At 48.1% G+C, this 17,163-nt stretch overlaps 1 protein-coding gene across 1 annotated transcript in view; it reads left to right on the forward strand.

Annotated features, from left to right (window-relative positions):
- The window catches only part of DOC2B (double C2 domain beta), a 192,921-nt gene that overhangs the window by 77,216 nt on the left and 98,542 nt on the right, over nucleotides 1-17,163 (forward strand). Inside the window, exon 4 of the mRNA XM_075904663.1 lies at nucleotides 15,597-15,706. Coding sequence (XP_075760778.1) covers nucleotides 15,597-15,706 — 110 coding nt within the window. The remainder of the gene's footprint in view (nucleotides 1-15,596; nucleotides 15,707-17,163) is intronic.

Here is a 17,163-nt window from a genome sequence, read left to right on the forward strand (position 1 = left end):
GGGGAGCCCCACCACTGGGGCCAATGGCAGCTGGAGACCCCATCCCGGACTCCCCGAGCCGGGCAGGGGCAGCAGCAGGGCTGAGAGGCCCTGTTCCCAGGGAGCACAGCAGCAGCGGGGCCACCAGCAGCCGATAAGCCCCGTCCTTGGGGAGCCCAGGGCAGTAGTGGGGCTGGGAAACCCGGTCTTTGAGGAGCCCCCAGCAAGGCACAGCAGCAGTGAGGCTGTGACATCGCATCGGGGATCCCCCTTATCCTGCACCCCCATAGCAGCAAGATGAGACTCCGCCAGCCAGTAGACTAGAGAGGGTTTATTGCTTCTTCAGGATACAGCACAGACATAAGGAGTCGGGCTGGCAGCCCTAGACCCCTTGGGGTAGGGGTGCATAGGCCCCTCAACTCCCAGCACTCTGCTTAGTCTCCTCTTTTCATGTTTTCCCTGCAAAAACTGCCAGCTCCCAGGCCCTACCCCCCAGCTCTGCCTCCCTTCGTTTGTCTCTCCCCCTGGGAAGAGCCTTGTCATCTGCTCAAGCTGGGACTAGGTGTCTGGGCCAATCCACATGTGGGTGAATCAGTGGGAATCATGCATCACAGCGCAGGGGAACCCCGGGTTACAAAGCAGACAGCACCCCCACTACCCTCACCAGGGCAGGAAGCCCCGTTCCTGGGGAGTTCAGGTAGGGCGCAGCAGGGCCGTGGTGGCTGGGGAGCTGCATATCCAGAGAGCTCTAGCCAGACCACTGTGCCTGAGCCCAGCAGCAGCAGGGCTGCAGCTGAGCCAGCCACAGGGAGAGGCAGTGGGCTGGGAAGCCAGTGGCAGGGGAACTCCCCTAATCTGGCAAATTTCCTCATTTAGGAAGGGTCCGGTCCTGAGGGTGCCAGATCAGGAAGATCCAACCGGTACCAGCAAATCATTCATTTCCAGGAAAGCCCCAGCCTACAGGCTCCTGTTGCTTTTGAGAAGCAAATAAAATCCCCAGGCTGGTTTGTCTCCCTGTTGTGGGTGATGCAGTTTTCTTGAATATTCCGTTCTGTTCTCTTGCTGACAGTTAATGCTTTGTACGGTGAACCTTTGTGACCTCCCGTAGTGGGTTGGTGCAGTGCGCTCCTCCTGGAGGTCCACTGGGAAGTTTCAGTTAGTGCTGCCAATTTCCTTGGCTGTATTACAAGCATGGGTCCCCTGTTAATTGCTGGGTACGATTCAGGATGTTATGTTTGATCTACCATAAAAAACACTGTGTGTTTCAGGTCCTCGGAGGCCACCTCTCCAGCTGACAGTCTCCTGAGTCACTCCCCTGGACACTGGGAGCTGAGCATATCCTTACTTTCCTCCCTTGCTCTGACAGTCTCCTGACTTTCAGTGGACTCTGTCAGGCCTGTTAGCCTCTGAGGAAATATGTGGTTCCTGCCTTGCTGGGGAGATTTTCTGTATCATTAGCTTATGAATAATCAAAGAGTTATTCTTCTTGTATCCACACCTAGATGATCTGGTCCATGCATTCTCCTATATGTTGGAAATTCTAAATAACCCCTCAGGGAAAACAGAACTTTAATATTATTGGCCTATTAAGGTGCTTGATGCAAACTACCAGCCAGAGACCAAAAATATTCTTCCCACACAAGCTGTTTAGCATGCGTTTGTCCTCAGTGCTTGTTTGGCTGTTCTGTCATAATGCAATTGCAGCCTGCAATTGAGTTACTGTATCTAACATCTTTTGAAACACACTGGTAATCGGCCTTTAATGAAGAGCTTATCTTGTGCCAAGCCGTGAGTCTGGAGGCTTGCAGCCAGTCCTCCCAATGGCCTGTGTCTCCAAAACATATATGATGATGATAGCAATAAAATGGAAGGAAGAAGGTTTGAACTCTGCCAGGAAGATAAATGGCTGTCAGCGCCTCCTTAAATCTCTCCTGCAAAATTGGGTCTGATTTTGAAACCAGTTTACAAAGTTGGGAAACGTTTAAGGTGAGCCAGGCATTAAAATCAAGCTTAAGCTGAGACAGAACAAGATCATTCCTTTTTGCAGTCTTGTTGGGTTTCATTCCTCTCCTGCCCCCATGGAAACACCTCCCATAAGGCAGTAGTGGTTTCACTTGCAATGTCTTTGGAAGAACTGTGTTGGATCCTGACCTGACAGCTGTACTAGTTGATTCAGTTATTTTATTCTGAAAGAGAGCTCTGCTTGAGTGACATGAAATACGATTGGTTTTGCAGGGTTTTAGCTGTTCATAGGAATCAATTCCCTCCCTGTGTTCCAGCTGTGCTTTATGGAACTGCAGGATTGAATCTCTCTCTGAAGGATCAAAGAAAGACCCTTTCATTTACAGGAGTCTCTTGTGTTCTTTCAACCAGCTTTCCTGTGAGATGATAGTAGAACAAAACTCGGAGTGTTGGGCAAATCTAAGGTCTCCCATAGACAGACTACTTTTGAAAGTACTGTTATAATACAAACAAGCTTAGAGCCCAGATGTGCTGGGCAGTGTACTAACATGTAGTAAGGGCTTCTCTACACAGGAGTTCTTCCCAGTTGTACCAGTTACATTCAGCTCCATAATCACAGTAGTTATAGCACTTTGGCTTCTTGGGTGGAAACTCCAATTCTGGAATAAAAGTGACTTTTCCACCTTAACTTAGGGCATGTCTTCTCTACCGGCTGGATCAATGGGTGGGGATGTGTGTGTCAATTGCGTCTAGTATAGATTAAATAAATCAACCCATGAACTAGGGATGTTAGATATTGTGTAATTGAATGGTCATGTAACTGCATGAAACTTTAGTGGTTACACAACTATTTGATAGTCCCTGGGAGCAAGGTTGGCAGCCAGTGTGCTCTCGGCCCCACTCTCTGGAAGCCCCCTGCTACCTCGCGCTGGTGCCTCTGTATCAGAGGCAGTAGCACAGGCTGGCAGGTGGGAGCCTGTCTGTGAGGGGAACCAGTTTAAAAACCAACTCCCCATGCAGACTGGTTGCCTGATGTCCTGCGCTGCTGCCTCTGAACTCAGACCCCTCACAGACAGAGTCTGCTTCACCGCAGCCTCCCCTACTCCCCCCACAACGCACTGCTGCCTCTGATAGAAAAGCAGTAGCATGGGGGGGCAGGCTTATTGATTAATTGTGTAGTTGACTACATGTTGACATTCCTACACCAAACGCTCTCCTGTTGATTCCAGTACACCACTAAAACGAGAAGAGTAAGCAGAATTGAAAAGAGCGCATCAACTGTGGACTGGGAATGTTAAAAATCATGTAACAGGGTAATCACGTAATTGCTGAAAATCTCAGCGATTACATGGTTACCCACACAGTGGGCTCTACAATATAAAGCAGAGTCTGCAGCGAAGCTTCCCTAGGACCGGGCTGCTAGCCCCTGCCAGCCTGGCTCCCGGGGAGCAAAGCAGACACCCCTTGCCTGCCTGGTTCCCAGGGAGGTGGCTTCGCTGAGAATAATGGACAGGGATGTTAAATATTGAGGAACTGACTAATCGAATAGTCGATGCATTTTGCATTGACTATTTGATAGTCGATAGGGCACCTCCGCCTTTGAAGTGTAGCAACTGTTGCTAAACTTCAAAGGCAAAAGCACCCGTGGAACCCAGGGTCAGCGGGGGAGACTCCCCCGCTGACCCTGGGGTTCACGTGGCGCTGCCGCTTTGAAATGCCCTGGGGAGCCCCCCAGCTGGCCCCGCTGGCTGCATGTGGTATTTCAAAGTGGTAATGCTGCATGGAGCCCGGGGTCTCACCACTGGCTCCACGTGGCACTGCTGCTTTGAAGTATCTCCTCTTCTTCCCCTCCTTGCTGCCTCTTCCTGAGAGAGGCAGCAAAGCAGGGAAGTGACTAGTCGACTAGCCTGTTGATTATCTGATAAGCATTTGCTTATCAGTTAGTCGACTAGTTGTTCACATCCTTATAACGGACACTGTTAACCAATTAGCATCCGCTTATTGGTTAAATGGTTAGTTGTTTACACCCAGATATCTCTACTGTCAACTTACTGCAGTGAAGATACCATGGGAAACAACCTAAGTTATTCGTGTAGCTGAAATTGCTTAGCTTAGGTTAACAACCCATGGTAGCGTAGACTAGGCCAGTGGTCTCCAACCTTTTAATCACAAGATGACTTTTTCAATGTAAGTGCAATGTAAGATCTACCTCAAACCCAAATACCCTTGTCCCATTTCCTTCCTGCCCCTTCTCTGAGGCCTCACCCTGCTCACTACATCCCCTTTCCTCCCCATCATCACTCACTTTCACCAGATTGGGGTAGAGGTGCCGACTCTGGTCTTGGGCCAAGGAATTTGGAGCATGAGAGGGGCTCCAGGGTGGGGGTTTTGGGTCCAGGAGGGGTTTCAGGGTGCAAGCTCTGGGAAGGAGTTTTGGGTGCATGGGGACTCTTGTCTGGGACAGGAGATTGGGTGCAGAGGGGGGTCAGGGCTTGGACAGGGGTTCAGGAAGCAGCCTCTGGCTGAGTATTACTTAACTGAGATGGCTTCCGGCTGGTGGAGCAGTAAGGTTGATGCAGGCTTACTCCTGCCCTGGCCCTGCACCACTCCTGAAAGCAGCTGGCATGTACAGCAATGGCACCATGTGCTGCCCCTCATCTACAGGCACTGAGCCCACAGCTTCTACTGGCCACGGTTCCCCATTATTGATCAATGGGAGCTGCAGGAGAGGCGTCTGCAGGCAAGGACAGAATGTGGGGACCCCCTTCTCTGTCTCTTTCAGGGGCTGCAGGGACACGCCAGCCACTTCCAGGAGCCGCAGTTACCACAGGGATGACTCCAGCCATAACAGGTTAGGCATTTTAGAACTCACTACTCAAAGAATTAAATGTAAGTGTAAGAGAGAAATGAAAATGATGAAATGCACAGACTAGTCAAAAACCAAAAATAACTCACTTTGCAAGCAGTAAAAGTACAAACAACAACCCACGTGTGTGTTGGGTCAGGAGATGAGAGGGAAGGACTATGTGTGTTTGTGAGAATGACAGACACACACAATGTGCGAGAGTGACAGATTTGCATTACTGAGCTCCCTCCATCCTCTTCTCTCTGTGTGGCGATAGGGTACAGAAGTGGGGGGAGGAGGGACACCTTGACATCAGTGCCCCCCCTTTTCTCTCCCATACTGTGCACAGGAAGCAAGAGACTCTCAAGGGGACAGCTCCATGGCAGAGAGCAGGAGCAGTATGACAGTGGGTGGAGGGGCAACAAAAGTGCCAGCACTTGATAGCTTCCTGGCCAAACCAGTCAGGATCACCTGTCAGAGGCGCCAAGATCTACTAGGTCTAAAACTGCTTTCAGAGAAACAATAAACTAACCTCAAGGAGTCTCTTATGCTGGAATAAGAGTGCCCATGTGGGGGAGCTGCATAGGCGTAACTAGAAGGTTTAAATTCACAGTCTGCTTTACCCCTTTACAATAGGGATGAGAATGGGTAGCCAGTTAGCTGTTAAGCATCACCATTGCCTGGTGATACTTACAGTAACCAGTTAACCTGCACCTGGGAGCAGTCCCATTGGGCTCACTGCAAGACGCCAACAGCTGGCAGCCCCGTGGGGCTGCCCGAGTCAGCAGGCCTGTGGGATGGGTGCTGCTCCAGCCAAACTGAAGCAGTTCCCCACCTGCAGGATCCTGCTTAATCGGTTAACCAGTTAAATGTAACATTTAACCAGTTACCGATTAAACTGGATTTTACATTCCTACCATATAGACAAGCTCTGAGAGAGTTCTGGCCCCAAAGAGCTTACATTCTAGATAGACTAGACTAGACTAGAGCGGGAGAGGAAGTGACTTGGCCAAAGCTAGTCAGTGGAAAACGCAAGAACCAAAACCCAGTTTTCTTCTTCGAGTGCTTGCTCATGTCCATTCTGATTAGGTGTACGCGCGCCGCATGCACGGATTCCAGAGCTTTTTTCCCTTAGCAGCATCCATAGGGCCAGCAGGGAGCCCCCTGGAGTGGCGGAGGTATACCGGTGCATATATACCCCTGCTGGCCCCTCCACCCCCTCAGTTCCTTCTTACCGCCCCTGACTGTAGCTGGAGCATGCTTTCAGGCTATTAGCCTATCTCTTAGCAGTTGTATTTCCTTTATTTGTTGTACTCTAGTTAAATTTGTGGTTGTATCTAGCTAAGTAGCTGTTAAGTACTGTAAATAGTGTAATTAGTTAGATAGGGGAGCACAGCGGGACTCTCCCCGTGAGGGGAGGGCATGCCAGAGCCCCAGGGCTTTAAACCCTGTGCTTCCTGCTCAAAACCTATGCCCTGTGGAGATCCTCACTCAGACTGCCTGAAGTGCCTGGGAGAAGCCCATCGAGCAGAAAGCTGCTCTATTTGTAAGAGTTTTAAGCCCCAGACCAAGAAAGAGAGGGACTCCCGGTTGAAACTCCTATTAATGGAGTTGGCACTGCAGCCGCAAGGCGAGGAGTGCCCCCACTCCATCCGCAGCGCGCCATCAGTGGCACCCGTGTCGGCCAAGCACCAGTCAGAGGCCGATAAGGCACCATCGCAGTCCCTGGCTCCGAGAGGCTCCAAAGGCTTGAGGGGACACTCAACGGAGGGGAGTGCCTAGAAGGTGCGCCCTAAGGAGGGGCACCTGTCTTCTAAGGCCTCAAAGAAGAGGCGCAGCCCAGACAAGGGCAGGAGCCCGGGGCAGGCCGCGGGGATTGGGGAGGTCCGTCGTCCCTCCACCCCAGAAACTTTTGAGGCAGCCCGAGACCTCATTGAGATGGCCATGGAGGAAGGAGAGGGCCTGGTGCCACAGGGGCGGACCACACCGGCGCAGGGCTCTAGAGCCCCCCAGCAGGCTCCGACAGCTGGGCCGTGGGACTCTCTGGGCAAGGTGCAGACCTCGGCCCAGCACCAGCAACAATTCCCAGTGCCGGTAAGAGCCTTCATTTTGAAGGTACGCCGGAGAGCAGAGTACCAGACGCACCTATCTAGCCACCCTTTGGGGACCGTCTCTCTCTCTTTTACCAGGAATGGGTAAAGATCACGTCGGACCGCTGTGTCCTAGACCTGGTAAAGCAGGGGTATACTATCCCCTTCCTTTCCTACCCTGCCTCCCACCCCCCCTCCCTGTCCCTTTTCAGGGACCCATCTCACGAGACACTCCTCCGGCAGGAGGTGTCCAACCTGCTAGTACTAGGGGCTATAGAAAGAGTGCCCCCAGAGATGAGGGGAAAGGGTTTCTACTTCCGCTATTTCCTGGTACTCACCGTGAAGGGGGGCATGCGTCCCATATTAGACCTACAAAACCTGAACGCCTTCATAAGAAAAGCAAAGTTCAGGATGGGTGACGCTGGCTTGCATCATCCCATCGCTCCAAAAGGGGGACTGGTACGCTGGTCTCGATCTCAAAGATGCATACTTCCACATTTCGATTTTTCCAAGTCACATAAAGTTCCTACGGTTCGTGGTGGGACAGGACCATTTCCAGTTTACGGTCCTCCTATTTGGGCTGTGTACAGCCCCGAGGGTGTTTACCAAATGTATGATGGTGGTAGCCACGTTTCTGCGGCGGCACAAGGTCCAAGTGTTTCCATACCTGGACGATTGGCTGATAAGGGGCACGTCTCAAGAACAGGTGCTAGATCATGTCACATGGGCGAGGGCATTGTTCGGGAGCCTCGGCCTACTCATAAATGACTCCAAATCCTCATTAGACCTCATGCAGGTGATAGACTTCGTGGGGGCCCATCTAGACTCGCACGCGGGAAAGGCATCTCTACTGAGGGACAGATTCCTTGCTGTCCGCTCGCTGGTAGTGGAGCTACAACGGCAAGGACCTGTATGAGGCTCCTAGGCCACATGGCGGCGTGTACTTATGTGGTGCAACACGCCAGGCTGCGCATGTGCCCATTGCAGGGGTGGCTCAAAGTAGCACAAAACTCTTGGAGGTTGCCATTGGATGCAGTGGTGACTATACCTCAGGAGAGCCTACACTCGCTAGACTGGTGGAAGGACGAGGGCATGGTGTGTGCGGGAGTCCGATTCACCAGAGCGTCCCCATTGGTGCAACTGGTCACGGACGCTTTGGACGTGGGATGGGGAGCGCACCTGGGCAGCCTCAGAACGCAAGGTACGTGGTTGCCAGGGGATGTTCCCCTCCATATAAATATCAAGGAGCTCTGGGCGGTTAGGCTGACCTGCAGGGCGTTCCTTCCCCACTTACAGAACAGGGTGGTGGCGGTGTTGACAGACAACACTACGGCCATGTATTATATCAACAAGCAGGGTGGGGTGCATGCTTCTCCCCTGTGCTGGGAAGCCCTAGAATTGTGGAAAATGTGTGTAGCCCACAGCATTTGCCTAGAGGCGTCTCACCTCCCGGGGACCAGGAACGGGCTAGTGGACAGACTCAGCTGTTCGATTCAGGCACATGAGTGGGTGCTAAGGTGAGACATACTTCACGAAGTCTTCCAGAGGTGGGGGTATCCCCGTTTGGGCCTGTTTGCAACACTGAGCAATTTAGTATGCGTGTAACAGTAGTTTTGTTTTGATTATAAGAGTTTTCTTTTTAGTCTAATTAACTGGTATTGGTTGATTGTTGTGTCTTTAGTACTACATGTCTAGTTACAAGGGCAGAGTCCATTGTTGTCTGTGGATTCCCTCTGTTTTTCCCAACTCCAAGCAAAATGGAGTTGTGGTGGGAGTGGCGAGGAGCTTTACCTTAGAGAGAGGATTTCCCAAGCGATCTCTTCCATGGAAAAGGGTTTGTATTTTCTTGGAATCACTTGGGTGGTGGCAGCGAGGAACCAGTCTTGGGGTTGGTGTGTGTTTTTTGTTGGTTTTTTTAATCTTAGAGGGAGTGAAATTGAATAAATTTGTCTCTGGGAATTAGAGACAGGTTTGGCAAAGTTTATTCAGTTAGCCGGCCCCCCATCTCTGCACACATAGTGTCAGGTTGGGGGATTGAGCCATGACAGCCCCAGTGCATGAGGGTTAGTTATGTCATCTTATATCGAGCAGCAGTATTTGTCTCTATCATCCCCTCTAAGTGACTGCAAGCTGGGCGAGGAAGTATTGCCTTGCATTTGTTTGTATGCGTACGAACAGAAAGAAAATTCTCACGCCACCTCCTCTCAAAAAGCCTTGCTAGCCAACAGACCCAAAAATGTGCTATCTAGCTTTTTCCAGTCTCACTGTGCTCACAGGCTACTGCTTAGCTTCCTCTCGTTAGGGTTTGCCTGTTCTCAGTTTCTGTATGTCTTTCCTTCCTTCACAACCTTTGGTCACAGAACCCATATGGTGCTGGTTTCTGGTGCGACTCTATTAGGCCTTGTTTTTGGTGTTGCTCCCTAAGTGTTTCTTACAAGCTATCTTAAGCAGAGGGTGAATTCACACATCAGTTTGAAGGAGGTTTTAACTTGGCTATTAACAAGGTTTCACCCAGCTCAGAACATGTTTTTTCTCAAGTTGTGTCTTGCATTATTTGTTCCTGTTCCTTTGAAAATTAAAAAACAAAACAACAACAGAAGGCTTAATTTATCCCATCCTAAAGCTTGGTTAAAGCCTCCACTTTTTCTGTTGTCTGCTTTTATTTGCAGCAGCAGCACTGTACTTCAGCCTTTGCTTTGGCCATATCCAGCCTTGTGATGTGGTTCATCTAAAATAAAGAGCAGCAGAAGTAACTAGTCCATTACTCTAGATGGCATTGTTTAAATAAAGCTTTGTTTGGAGTGTGCTGCCATTGCTGCATATTCTGGGTTTCTGAGGACGTGCACCTCCTACTCTGGCTAGAAATTGTTTTAAATAACATGGTTTACATATCCATTTCCTTAACACTTTGTCGTGTTCTTGTCCTTCTTCATCACTTTAAAAAAATTCTGCTGAATATTCTTCCTAACCGTGCCATCTACTCTTCCCGATGGTTATACAGTGGCAGCATATATATTTTGTTTTGGTTATCCTGCTATAGATTGGACCTCTCTGGTCTGGCACTCTTGGGACCTGACTGGTACTGAATGAAAGAATTTGCTAGACCAGAGGAGGTCCCCTGCTACTGGCCTCCCAGCGCATCACCCCTCCCCGCTGATGGCCCCAGCCGCCTCCCCTGCAAGGCTGCTGCAGTCCCAGCGGCCCAGACTGCCCCAGCCCCACTATCGGGGCTGCTGCATCTCTGTCCCCAGCTCTGCTACTGTGGCTGCCGTATCTCTGGCACCAGCCCCGCTACTGGGGCTGCTGTGTCCCCAGCCCTGCTACTGGGGCTGCCACATCCCCGGCTGCGCTACTGGGGCCCCAGTCCCAGCACTGCCGGGCTCTGAACCACCAGCCTTCTTGCTGCTGGGGCTCCCAGCCAGAACTCCTTGGCCCAGGAACATCTGTGGTCCGGAGAGTCCCTGTTTTGGGAGGTCCAACCTGTACCGTCAATTCCAAGTATTCAGAAATTACAAACCAGCTCCTCTCTTCTCTCCAGTATCATGATATTTTTAAAAGTTTTTTTCCTTAATAGATTGGCCTCCCTCCCACGTTTTCAAGCTTTTCTCTGCAACTGGGATGGCTGGAAAGTTACACAAAAGAAAAGTCAGTTGAGATTCTAATGTGACTGACTCCACGAAGTAGTGTTTTAAGAAAAGCACTAACTATTGGAAGAGTTATGCAGTAATTATGTGAATGGGCAATACTGCCCTGAAAGGGCAATAGTAGGAGCAAATTGAAAAGTCTCACTTAACGGTGGTTTAAAAGGACTGCAGAGCTGAGAAAAGATGCAAGGCTGACAGTCTTAGAGCATAAAGTCCCCTCTCCAGTCCTGATTCAGCAAAGCAAATAAGCAAGTGCGATTGCTTTCAGAAAAGACATTCAGAATCATCCTTATACAGCATGTGCTCATATCCCACTGAAGCCAATGGGGCTCAGTTGCTTGCAGCTAGGTATTGGCTTAAGGGCTGGATCAGGGCTCTTCTCCATAGAACGGGTACAATATGGACAGTGGCAGACCAAACTACACCTCATTTGTCCCCTGCTTATTGTGCAAGGGGCTGCTAGAGTCAAGGGAAAGAGTCCCTGTCAGGCATAACACCCCTCCATGCTTTCTGAAAATTGGCTTATTAATATGCATAATTCCATGAATCTATGCAAACAGATCATGTAACCTGTCATTCAAAAGCCTGTAATCCTCAGAATATATATATTCTATTTTTGTGCATGAATCTTTTTTTTTTGTATGTAAAGTTAGAAATATTAAGTGGGAACCTATTTTATTAGTCCAGGCATTCTAGTAAAAGCTGTTAGTGATACTTTAGGAACTTACTGGCTCAGTGATAAAGTCAAAGACCTATGAATGGTTTTATTTTTCCTGTAAGCCCAACTGTAGTTGGACCTACCAAGACATGTAACCATGCTACCCGATCCTGGAACTCATTTTGGATCTGGTACTTTTCCACTCAAGGTGAGAGAAATTTGAACTGAGCACAGAGAATTCCTGTCTTGGACAACAGGGACATAAAGGGGGGAAATCAAATAATGGGGGAGTGGCCAGATGCCAGGAGACCTATCGCCACTTACCACCCAAGATGCCTGTTGGAAACATTGGAGACTGAACAGGGGGAAGGAGTAGGCCCAAGTTAGGAGGCTGTCTAGTTTATGAAAGAGATTATAGAACAACTGTTAGGGTAAGAATTTGCATGTATCAAGTTTCTCAGTATGTTAGAATTTGCTGGCATATTTTACTTATTTTGCTTAGTAATTTATTTTGATTTGTCCATTTTCACTTGCAGTCACTTAAATCCTACTTTATATCTTTGATAATAAACAAAATAATATAATTAAGCCTGTAAAGAATTGTTACGTGGGGGGAAGCAACCACTGTGCATGTCCCTCTTTCATTGATAAAGAGGGTGAATTTCTAAGCTTTCTCTGTATAAAACTTTTGCACAGAGTAAGCTGGATTTCTTTGGGGTTTTGGTTCTTTTGGGGGGTCTGTATTCCTGGGTATTGTCAGTGGCCTTATAGCTGAGCCCTCTCAGAGCTGAGCAGATTCAGTGTCTGTGTTAATCTGCTTAAGGTGGGGGAGGCTGTTACCCCAATGCTGGGCGTTAGCTGGGGGAGATGAGAGCTCCTGAGCCAGCAGGACAGGGGTAGTGGGACACCCCAGAGAGCAGGTTGACTGGCTCAGTAGCATGACGAGCACACCAGGTAATAATCCCAAGGGGACCCTTGTGATCCCACCTGTTACATCCAGGATGACATTGGCCTTTTAAGAGGGAGCAAGGCCAGTGTACCTATGCCACATCAGCTGACCTAGATTAGGCTTTAAAAGGGGATGCCTGGGGTGTGTGGGGGCAGACCTACTAATGAGAGAGACTGACCCTGTGAGTCAGAGTTAGGAAGCAGCAGGACAGTGAGAACTTGAAAGGTAAAGTTGGAAACATCCTTGAGGGTTTGTAGCTTGGAGGAAGCTGAGGAGCTGGCTTTGTTTTGTTTTAAGTATGGACAGTAAAATTGCCTAAGGGAGACTGTGGGTGTGGCAGTGGATCCTTTGCAAGCTGGAGATACATCCTTGTTACTATCCTATTTACACATGAGGTAGGTACCATCTCCATTGCCTTTCTGTCCTGGGCACCAGGACTGAAAGTGCCAATACAGTGGCCAATTTGAGTGGGCTGGGGAGGTGATTCTTGATGTGACTTTTCTCTGTTCTCCAGTTTGTGACCTGTAAACATGCTGTTGGTCAGTAGAATTGTCTGGGGTCCATGCTGCAGGTAAAGACAGCCTCTTGTTTCATTGTAGTGGTATGGGACTACTAAGTACAAATTACCTACCATCAGGATTTGGACTCAGATGCTGAATTTTGGCCTCTAGGTTGGCAGCCCCTGGGTTTATTCAAACTGTGGAGCAGACTGAATGATCTGGCAACCTTTTCATTAAGAGGTTCAGCCAAGGGGTAAGAAAATGGGTTCTTTGAGCGCCTGTTTTCTGGCAAAGCTCCTTAGGATTTATTTATATGCTGAGAGATTATTAAACAAGCCAGTGTCTTGGCCCATTTCATAGGCAGAAAACAGCTGAGATGCTCTGGTGAGCTCCTTTGGGAGTGGCTGGAACACATTTCCAGCAAGCTTCTTAGTGCCTGTTCCAGCCTATCATTTAGGTATCGAGAACTTCTGTGCCTTAGAATGTGGCCAGCACTCATAACAAGGTGGAGCAGACTTCCCATGAGGCCTTGCAATGAATGAGCAACAATTTAATAACGTGCACTGAGAGAAGAGCAAAAAAGGAGAATAAATCCATTCAAACAATGGATTTTGGAAGCAGCTTGGTGCATTAATAAAATATACACATCGGGATGGTCACTTTTTTCAGCAATGAATCTGATGTCCTGGCACAGCAATTAGTGACACTCAGTTATGGTGCGGGTGCTTTATTGAAAAGGCTTTATTGAAGAGTTGTTTAGAATGGCATTGTAGTATCCTGCTGCACAAGGTGATGTCATTGGTTTGACAGGGTTTTGCAGGAGTTGGACTGAGGTTTTCCAGCTGTCAAAACCTTGTCTGTGAGAAAATTGGATCACTAGCATTGGAACTGGTGGGAGGGCACTGCCGTGTGTATAGCTATGCTACTTGGGGTCCATTGTGTTTTCCCTCCTGCCCAGGCTAGTCCTGTGAGACATTTTTGCTGAAGTCCCTTTGGTTCCAAGGCTGTGCTTTCTGGCGCTGCTTCTTGAAAGTAGTGTGCGAGATGTAGCAAGCCATTCCGAACCTTGACATGTGTCTCTAGTTTCTTCTTGCTTTGTTAGCATGGTAATTGTCCCTCTGCTAGGACACCGTGTCATGTCCCTACCATATAATCTAATGCTGTATTAACAGGCCACATTGAGACCTGGGGTTAAAATAAGCTGTCAAATCTAATAAAATGTGTATCCAGGAAATGATTCTGAGTCTGCCAGGAACTGTAGCTGTATTAAATGCAGGAATGCAAATAAACATCCAGACCAGCAAGTTCGTATTCTTTTTTAAATAAGTCTGAGCTGATTCTTCCTCCCTCCTCCCACAAATGGAATCCCTGATCTGTTTCTGCTGACTTACAAGCTGCCCATGATCTTGCTGCTTATTTTGCAGGGTGTTGCATGGATTATCTCTCTCTCTCTCTCTAGATAGGTAGATAGATAAAAAAACTTTTCCCGTGGAATGACAGAGTGACATCATCACATCCCTCTGCATCCCACAGCCCGTCTCTCCTCCCTCAGCTGCCCTGTCTCCTCTTTACCCAGTACTCTGATGGGCTGGAGCCACGCAGCCTCTCCCCACCCCTGTACCAGGGGTTTGGGAGCCATATGACCTCCCCCCGGTGGTGACCCCCACAAATTTCTCTATTCTTTCCACACTTTAGGGACACACACCTTTACCCAGTTCCTAGGGCTCAAGGTGCAACCTTGTTAATTTAAACACCCTCCCCTTACCTAATTCCTAGGGCTCCGGGTGTAACTTCCTGTGGGTTTGCAGGATCTTTTGCCACTGAAAGAGCCCTTACACAGTAATATTCTTATTCTCTATTTATTGACAATTTCTAAGCAAGCAGAATACACATGGTAAGCACATAGTGTTGTGTTCACTAATCCTGATAAACAGGGCTCGCCGAACCACGGTGAGCCCCACTCGCTAGCTGCGCTGTCCGGCAATCTGCGCATGCGCAGATCTCTGGAACCTGGCCCTGCTGATAAAGACAGGCAGACTTCCCCTGTTGGCCAGGCAAGGTCAGTCTCGGTGGATCTTAGCTGCTGCACATCACAGTCATGCAGAGGAGTCCTGATGGCTCTGGTCTTAGGCTGTGTCTTGGAGGTGAGTTCTTCTTCCAGGTCTTCCCTCCTTCTTCTTGGCGTTCTTTTCTTCCTTTCCCTTTTCCTTCTTTCTTCTTCCTGCTTTTCCCCTTCTTCTTCTTCTTCTTCTTGGACCACAGTTTATATAGTGAAACTTGAGTCCTGCTTAGCAATACCTTAACCAATTATTTTAATATAATTTTACTAACCAATCATAATGTTGACCCCAACAATAACATACTGTAACAGAATTACCTAACCAATCATACTCCACCAACTTGATTGATTTACACCTAGCAAAATTAATTATACAGCAGACAGAAACAGTTACTAACCCGATAGAGATCACACAGACAAAAAAATAGAAAAGTGGGGACAATAATCATAGAATAAGGATTCCAGTTTCTTGCCAGATGCAATGTTATTAACTAAGTTTTCTCTACCTATCTTGATATCTATTTCTTTATCTGGTGATAGTGGGTGCTTGTTAGAACAAGGTCTCCTTCTCACAGCCTGGTGTGACACTATTTTAATGCAATGTAGATGGAATGTGAGTATGACTCCAGGCTTTACAGTTAATGGCTGCTGCTCTTCAGTCTGGCTGCAGAAGAAGGCTTTGGTTTAGGCCTTCCAATATGACTATAGAAAAATCATATTGTTACAGTGAGTAGGGGTGGAGGGCAGGAGCCATGTGCCCTCCCCCTTCGCAGGGAACTGGTCATGTATGTTTCAACGTTTCTTGGCTTATGCTTGTTTTCCCAAGGTGTATTCATCATCTGCATTCTGTAACCAAAGCAGTTACCTGGGATATGCTAGAATAAACATGTGTGTTATTTGCTTTTTCCAGGCCAATAAACTAAGAACAAAAACTTTGCGAAACACCCTGAATCCCACCTGGAATGAGACCCTCACTTACTATGGCATCACGGATGAGGATATGATTCGCAAGACACTAAGGTAAGTGTAACCCTGGGGACATCTAATGGAGATGCAGGTGGAGAGGGTCATATGCAATGTTCCCTCTAGTCTTTTTCATCCATGTGTAAATTTTTCCCATTGTCATTAGTTAACATTCATGGTTACACACAGGCTCCTGATATGCGTGGGGAGCTGCCTGCCCTCCCACTCCCAGCACTGCTTCCTCTGTATCAGAAACAGCAGTTATGAGAGGACAGGAGGGAGCTGGGCCTGCTGCCCCACTTATAACTATGTAACCCCTGAAATTTTTAGCAGTTACACAGTTACTTAAATGCATTTTAACATCCATAGAGGATGCTCTACTCATCAGCTGGGTGGCATTTGAATCTCTCCTGAGTGGCTGCACAGGAACGCAGCTTAGATGGAACACTGGTCGTATAGCTCATTATTTGGAAAGAAAGCTTTAGTTGTACTAACTGGATCCATGTGTGGAAAGGGAGAGAACATATGCAATTTGTTGAAAGGGAAAGTCAGTGAAATCCCCACTCCATACTCTGCACGGGTACGAATAGCCAAAGTGCAGCATTCCAGAAAATCCGGCCCTCTGTATTTCAGCTAAATCTGTGCACCTTCACTCAGACACATCCTGAATTGCACCAACATCCCCACCAATTGAGAATAGATGTGATATGTTCATCGCAATCACCAGACACACAGCTTTAGTTGCATAAAATCTTTGCAAGCAGGCATGGCTGGGATGCTCAAAAGAGCTGAAGGGAGGTAAGTGCCCAGCTCTCATTGAAATTAATTGGAAGCTAAACACTTTTCTTCAGGCTTCTTTGAAATTGCCAGCCCATGTAGCTAGCAAATCTGTCAGACTATCCTAGGCCTGGGAAGTGTTTATCACAGAATATCAATAATTAGGTACAACACAGATCTTTCCTTTTGGCCTGTATCAAGCAGTCACCTGTGCTCTTCAGATAGGAATCCTGATAGGGCATTTATAGCTCGTTCTCCCTAGCAGATCGAGACAATAATTATTTCCCAAGGTCCCTCATTTGCACACTTCTCCTGCAGGGATCAATCACAGCCTTTTGGTGACAGACATTTGATTTATAAGCTGCCTGGATTTGAATAGCTGATGAAGAGCCCTATAGCAATTCATCATTATAAGCTTTGTAATTTATCAACTTGGGGTTTGAGCTGCAATTTTTTTAACCTTATAATTCCTAAAGCTGCTAAACATACCTTATTTACTGCGTCTTGCTGAGTTGCAGATCTCTCTTTGAAGATTAGTTTTGGAGGAGGGCAGAAATGCATCTGTACATTGCTGTAAAACTAAATGGAACTTGGTTTAACTTGGCAAAAATATAAAGAATCTGATATCTTACAAGCAAAGCCATGTCTTGTCTGGTCAGTGCTTGGATGGGAGACCTGCAGTGAATGTTGCAGGGATTGATGGGAGTATTTCTGTAGATAAGATTCCTTCTTTTGAA

The sequence above is a fragment of the Pelodiscus sinensis genome, chromosome 21 (genome assembly GCF_049634645.1).
Source record: "Pelodiscus sinensis isolate JC-2024 chromosome 21, ASM4963464v1, whole genome shotgun sequence".
NCBI lineage: Eukaryota > Metazoa > Chordata > Testudines > Trionychidae > Pelodiscus > Pelodiscus sinensis.